Consider the following 6,549-nt stretch of genomic DNA (forward strand, 5'->3'; position numbering starts at 1 on the left):
TCAAACAAAGTATATTAGTATAAATATTTTAATAGTGAAATTAAAAATGACAAGACATGCCCAGATAATAATAAAAATATTTTGAGTGAAAGTTGAGTCAATAAATCTAAACAAAGTTAATATGATTGTGTGAAAAGGGGGGTTGAGAAAGAGTTGAGTGATTGAAATTTGTGAAGAGAAGTAAAAAATGAGAAGTTAACTTGCCAAAAATTGAAAATAAACCAAACTTAAATTGAAATTCTTTGTTGTGGCTTAGTAAAAAGCAGGGAGAATTTTAGGCAGTCTCAATTGAAGGATTTTGGTGGGTGAGGGCAGGGAAAATAATAGGGGAAGGAAGGATTTTTGGTTGCTGGTGTGGCTATTATCTTTTTAACTAGGGATTTATATTTCTTATGGAAAAAACAACATTTTCCTTATAGACTTTTACAGGGGCCTAAGGCCCCCACTAACCTCCCCCTAGCTCTGCCCCTACTCGATCGTGAGCACTTGGTCACATAATTCACATGCAAACGAGACAACTCTATATCTATCTAATAAAATCCTAGGGACTCCCAAATATTACTTTAAATTTATCATTATCAATGTGTATATGGATTTTAGGACCCAACAAGAACACCTAACCGTGCAATAAAAAAATGATAGCATGCATATTAAGTCAATATATAGACTTGCACAAAGATATAGAAATATAATCCTACAATGTATACTAAATTTTTATATATAAAAAATTTACGTAAACAAAACCAATTTAAAGTAATTACTTGTTGAAGATTTTAGAATATAATCAATCTCTTTTTTTTTTTTTGTTGCCAAAGTTAAAATCATTTATCCTTAAAACTTTATTGCTCCTCATTTTATGCAAGAAAACTCACTTCAATAAGCCTCACAGGATTTTCAGCAACACTGTCTTCTTTAGGTGCACTCGTAAACAATGCTCAACATAAACAAATGAATTATACTTAATGTCTTTCTACAATGATTGAAACTAAGCACTAAATTATGAGGAAAATAAAAAGGAATACAGCTTAAAAAACCAGAAGATTTAAGATGGAAAATATGTGAAGAAGAATGTCAAATTCTATAGAAAAATCTATCCAAACAGTGCAGAAAAACAAACCTGAAAACACTCTTCTTCAATCTCTTAAATAGATAATTTTAGGAACCAAAAGCTGATAAAATTCTCTTATTAGCTTTGATTACCCTCTATAAAATTTGAATTAAACCTATCCATTTGTAGCTTTAAATTAGATATCTTTTGAGCTAAAAGAATTGTTTAGATCTACATAAATCTTTCTAGAAAAAAACTAATCAATTTTACCATTTATAGACTGGACTAGTAATTCTTTAAGAGCCAGATTCAAGTTCAAATCTAAGTTGGGATAAAATAATGTTTTGTAGTGTAAAAAATTATTTTACAATACATCCAAGTCCAGGTCTCAATCGAGCCGAGCCGAGAGCCCAGTTTGCTTAAGTCCCACTCCTCGAAAAGCTTGAGTTGTATTTGTATTTGCGTTAAATTTTAACTTCTTAACTTTTCTTTTCTTTTTTTCCACCGAAAAATGTTAATAATTTCCTATAAACTAACCTTGCCATGGAAAACAAACAGCAGAGTTTTTATGAGCACACGATCACAAACATCAAGACCACGCGAAACAAGCAGACAAGTTTTCATAAGAATAAAAATACAAGTAATCTATCTTGCCTCTAACACTGAAACTGAGCATACGTTTGCCGAAGGTGGTTTGCTCTGGCTTGATGAATTGCTTGCTTCAACAAGATCCCTTTCAGTGAAAAATCCTGGTTGTTTAGGCTGAGGCAATTCATCTTCATTACCCAACATCAAAACCACATATGACATGTTTGGTCTATCTTCTGGATTTTCTTGCACACACAACAGCCCCACGTGAATTGAACGTAGCACTTCAGACAAATAGGGTGTTTCAACTTTTGATCCCGCAGCCAGTTCCAGAGGCCTGCCTTGTTTGAACAGTCCCCAAGCCTGATAAACAAAACCATGCTGTCAATAAATAACACATTGAAGATTTAAAGTGTTCAGGTCTCATTATACATGTGCAGGCATCTGGTTTCTGAAAAAAGTACTCAAGAATATATTGAAATTAAAGATAATAAGTAACATAGCTTTGACTCCTACATGCCCAATAAGGTTGAGGTGGTGATCTGGATGACGGAATCCTCTGTTCCTATAGCCACCCACTATCTCTAGCACCAATACTCCAAAGCTGAAGACGTCTGATTTTAGCGAGTAGAGCCCATAATTTGCGTACTCTGGAGATATGTAACCACTGCATGTATTCATAGAATTTTAAGTTCCATTTGCGGACTATGAAGATAAAATGCGTATGATGGAGATGAAGACACTCACTACGTTCCAGCCACTTTATTAGTAGTGGCTTCAATTTCATTTTCTCCAAAACTTCTAGCCAAGCCAAAGTCTGAGATTTTTGGATTCATTTCGTCATCCAACAAAATATTGCTGGTTTTCAGATCTCTGTGGATTATTCTTAGTCTGGAATCTTGGTGAAGATAAAGGAGTCCTCGAGCAATCCCGTTGATGATGTTGTAGCGCTTAGGCCAATCTAGTAGCAAGATTCGAGTCTCTTCTGCCCAAGTCAATCCATTACATCTCTTATCAGATTCATAAATGTTGGTGAAGGAACTAGAAAAAAGGAGATGATAAGTTACGATCAGTGAATTTTGAGTTACAATTACATATACATATATGGCAGAATTTGTCAGCATGAAAGTGGAGAAATCTTCCCCTACAAAACAACCTTACGAAGGGCTTTGAACGATGCGCAATAGATGGCTAAACAATTGATTTGAAACATTGGAATAGCTTTTTGAAAAGTTCTGGGAGATTCATACCAAAAATGTAGAAGTCCAAGCTTTTGTTAGGCAAAAGCTCGTAAACCAACATATTTTCATCTCTTTCAATGCAGCATCCAAGAAGCCTCACTAGATTTCGGTGCTGAAGTTTCACGATATGTTTGACTTCATTTTTGAACTCATCAAGTCCTTGTCGTGAATTCTTAGAGAGCCTCTTGACAGCTATTTCTCGTCCATCTGTTAATGTTCCCTGTAAATAATTACTCAGCATCATAAGCAAATCATACGTTGTCTCCTGAATTCTTAGAGAATTCATGCAGCTTGTATCTGTTCAGGAATTCTTTCCAATCAGTCATCCTTTTATGCTAAAAAAAGGTTGGTTCTGTAGTGGAACAATTTCAATACCACAGTACTCCATTGGTGCCTGGAGTTTGTACCATGAAAAGTCAGAAGCTATATTGCACGGCTGTTTAAAGATAATTATTACCTTATAAACAGGTCCGAAACCTCCTTCTCCTAGTTTATTCGATACAGAAAAGTTATTTGTTGCACAAGCCAACTCATCCATGTTAAAGAAGGGTAATTCTAGTTCTTCCTTCAAGTCCCTGTTATTTGATCTTCTTTGCAAATTACCTGTCATTTTTCCTGTCAGGATAACTGTTATGCTTGTTGAAAACATAGAAAGAAAGACAAAGGATCTCTATTTACTGCTAAACTCAACAATTTTATAGCATCAAACAAAACTGGGCTTTGAACAACTTACAGTCATACCTTATATTACTGAAAATCAAATTTAATTTTTTTATTTATAAAAACCAATCTTGATATCTGATAATCCAGGACTGGTGCGATAGGAATACTTAGATTTTGATGGTGTGAATACGTACTGTTTTTCCGCTGCTTCTTTTTCCAAACATACAAGACCAAGCATAGGCCAGTGCAAAGAATCCCAGTGGACAACACAGAGCTTACTATGATTCTTTTCTTCACTTTGGATTTGCTATTGACCTTTGCAGAGTCACCGTTATCTATAACATGGTACAGAAAAACTGGTGTTAAAAAGAGGAAATGCCAAATGCCTTTTGTATTTGTTTGGTTAGTTATTATGGCTGGAAAGTTTTCATTGGCCATATATGATCATTCAAGCAAGAAAACTCTGTTGCTGATAGCCTTGCAAGGAAAGGTTTGGATACGCTCAGAGACTATATAGCTTGGTTTTAAGATTTTTAAACGTTGTATCAGCTTACTAGTTTGAATATATTTCGAATTTTAATAATAATAATAATAAGAAAAAAAACGACTTCTCTAATCTGAGGAAAAATTCATACCTAGTTCTGATGCAGCCATCCGTATAAAAATGTCTTGCTCATTTTGAAGGAAAGTTCTCATATCAATCAAATCATTGAACCAAAGCAAGCAACCGCTTCCTCCATCCCTGATGTCCAAGTTTGCATACGCAGTACAGCTGCAGTTCTTCAAGCATGTGTTCTTGCACTCCTCCAGGTTCATACTCCTGTTGAACCATGATTTTCTTGTCTCCGGCATCTTCAAACCTCTGAGCTTCCGAAACCCATCTCTGGAACCATTTAGTGCAGTCTTTCTAACGCAACCACTTGACCAATCTGTCTTCTTCCAGTCTCTTGGAACTTTTGGTACAAATCCATTCAAGCAATCGCAAACTGGAGAGTGGTCAATGCTACAGATACCATTTGCGCCACAGAGGTTATAACGCTCACAATTATCTGTATTTGCTGTTTCATAAAGAAACCAGCTTTGGGTTTGCTCCATCCAGAGGAGGTGCTGGATATCACCACTCTGACTTAAGACGACCCTAAAATGCGTTGAGTTATTAACAAGATTTTCTCTGAAAAATATCTCCTTATCATTGAAAACAAATTCAAATGTGTATAATGGATTTGGTTTCATCCGAGGCAAGCCACTGAACCCCATACCATTCCAAGGCCCACCTCGATACTTCAGTTTCGAATCTTCCACCAATGCATACTCAGGATATCCACCAGGAATAAGGATTGTCGAAAGATTACCTCTGGAAGGATCATCTGGTGACTTCCATGATGTCAAGTACCAGTCCATGCCAGTTATTCTATTCCGTCCTAGCTTCATGCCCTGTGATAGTGTGTTAGATGGATGTTCAAAACTCTGCCACAAGGAATTTTCCATGTTATTATCACCCTCCTCTTTCACAACAAGGTTTCCTGAATCCAAAAGCTGTGCAACTGGATTCCTAGCAGGTGCTGATGTGTTGGAAGACCAAATGATGCTTCCACTACGATTGAGAAGGACAAGAAGTCCTTGGTTGGTAAGCCTTACAACTCCTGACGAATCGTTAAGTAGAGTTTCTCTGTTGGCAACCCAAACTGCTGTCTGGACAGATATTTTGCCATACCATATCGCCAAGTATCGGTTTCTGGATTTCTCGGGGGTGAAAAATCCTAATTCATAGGTCCCACCAGCTGAAACTATAGTGTCTCCATCTCTAATGAACTGAGCTGTGTTTATGGTGTCAGTAGGTGTGGCTGTTCTTACAATCAGAAATGAAATGAAGCAGAAAACAAGCATGGGGATGTAATCCATTGGTGCTCTCACTTTGTTATATTACAAAATGGCTGGCCTTGCTAGATGTGAAAATATTCGTCTCAAGGAATTGCCTATTTAACATCACAATTAGTCTACACTACATAGGTAAACGCAAGACTCTGGAAATTATTGGCTCTGAAGTGACCCTATAAGCTTAAGGAACCATACAGCCAAAAAGGAGCGTACATGTACCGCCAATATGTGATTTCATGTCCATAACCATTTGATGGAGTTGTTCATAATCCGCCGAGAGTCACTCATATTTTTCGGTGAGATGAACCGTGTGTTGTTATAAGGACATAAACTCCTGAGACTAGGTGCTCGATATCGATTAGGAGCTCTCAACGATTGAGACATTATGAGCCACCTGCAAGTTCTTGGATGTAGTGTTGGAGAGTCCGTACACCTAATTTTTATTGGGTCCATCAGATAATCCTGCCTCCATCCACAAATTCAGATCAAAACTCGAGTGGGTCGAAAGATCGTCCTCGTATCTCTTCGTCAACCAGCTATTATATGTCTCCTAAAAATTAAAAAAGAAATCATCAAATTCAATTCAAGAAAATAATTACTCATGAAAGAAAATTATTGAACGAACATACCACAAAATGTTAAGTGCGGTTATCAATGAACTGTTGCACTCCGTTTTGGCAGTCTTCACTCCACATGTGCTTTCAACAAAAAGCTCCATTAGGCTCGACTCACATCCAAGAGACATAGCTTGTAAAAAAAAATGTTGCAAGTTAAATATATTTTTAAATAAAAAAATTAATTAATCCTGGATGTCATTTAAAATTAATCTTACCATCCGCTTCACATGTGCAACAAACAAAACAGAGCCGCCGGTGTGTGTGGTATCTGAAGTATTTTTAAAATTTTTCACTCCAAAAATAAACTCGTGGGGCAGCTTAGTCCCTACTAGACTCAACCTATCCTCATCAATTCCACTCGTGTTTGCCTAGTAACCAAGTGTTTTCCTCACCCAAGAGTTTTTCCCCACTTTCCCAAGTTAGAAGAAAAACAGGATACACAAGTAGAATAAGTTAATCAAAGTGCACACCAAGCTTTACGGGAACTCTTTCCCAACTTTTATTAATCTCGTAG

At 36.6% G+C, this 6,549-nt stretch overlaps 1 protein-coding gene across 2 annotated transcripts; it reads right to left on the bottom strand.

The window, feature by feature from the left end:
• Positions 1 to 1,550: 1,550 nt before the first annotated feature.
• Positions 1,551 to 5,889, bottom strand: LOC118037060 (G-type lectin S-receptor-like serine/threonine-protein kinase At4g27290). 2 transcript variants are annotated; one of them, XM_035042942.2, is made up of 7 exons: positions 4,176 to 5,889; positions 3,735 to 3,875; positions 3,335 to 3,480; positions 2,887 to 3,097; positions 2,384 to 2,621; positions 2,153 to 2,303; positions 1,551 to 1,999 (listed from the first exon to the last, which is right to left on the bottom strand). In XM_035042942.2, exons 1-7 carry the CDS (start codon positions 5,440 to 5,442, stop codon positions 1,694 to 1,696), a joined length of 2,460 nt encoding a protein of 819 aa, XP_034898833.1. In that variant the 5' UTR covers positions 5,443 to 5,889; the 3' UTR covers positions 1,551 to 1,693. The 2 variants fall into 2 exon arrangements, with proteins under 2 accessions (XP_034898833.1, XP_073268157.1); XM_073412056.1 differs by having other exon boundaries at positions 3,335 to 3,492; positions 4,176 to 5,888.
• Between the last annotated feature and the right edge of the window lie 660 nt (positions 5,890 to 6,549).

The sequence above is a fragment of the Populus alba genome, chromosome 10 (genome assembly GCF_005239225.2).
Source record: "Populus alba chromosome 10, ASM523922v2, whole genome shotgun sequence".
NCBI classification, from domain to species: domain Eukaryota; kingdom Viridiplantae; phylum Streptophyta; class Magnoliopsida; order Malpighiales; family Salicaceae; genus Populus; species Populus alba.

Coding starts and splice junctions, on each gene's coding strand:
- LOC118037060 (XM_073412056.1), bottom strand. CDS start 5,442: ATGGATTACATCCCCATGCTTGTTTTCTGCTTCATTTCATTTCTGATT. Junction 3,098..3,334: donor GTTTCGGACCTGTTTATAAG/GTAATAATTATC, acceptor AATTATTTACAG/GGAACATTAACAGATGGACG. Junction 2,622..2,886: donor CTTGGACTTCTACATTTTTG/GTATGAATCTCC, acceptor TGACTTGGGCAG/AAGAGACTCGAATCTTGCTA.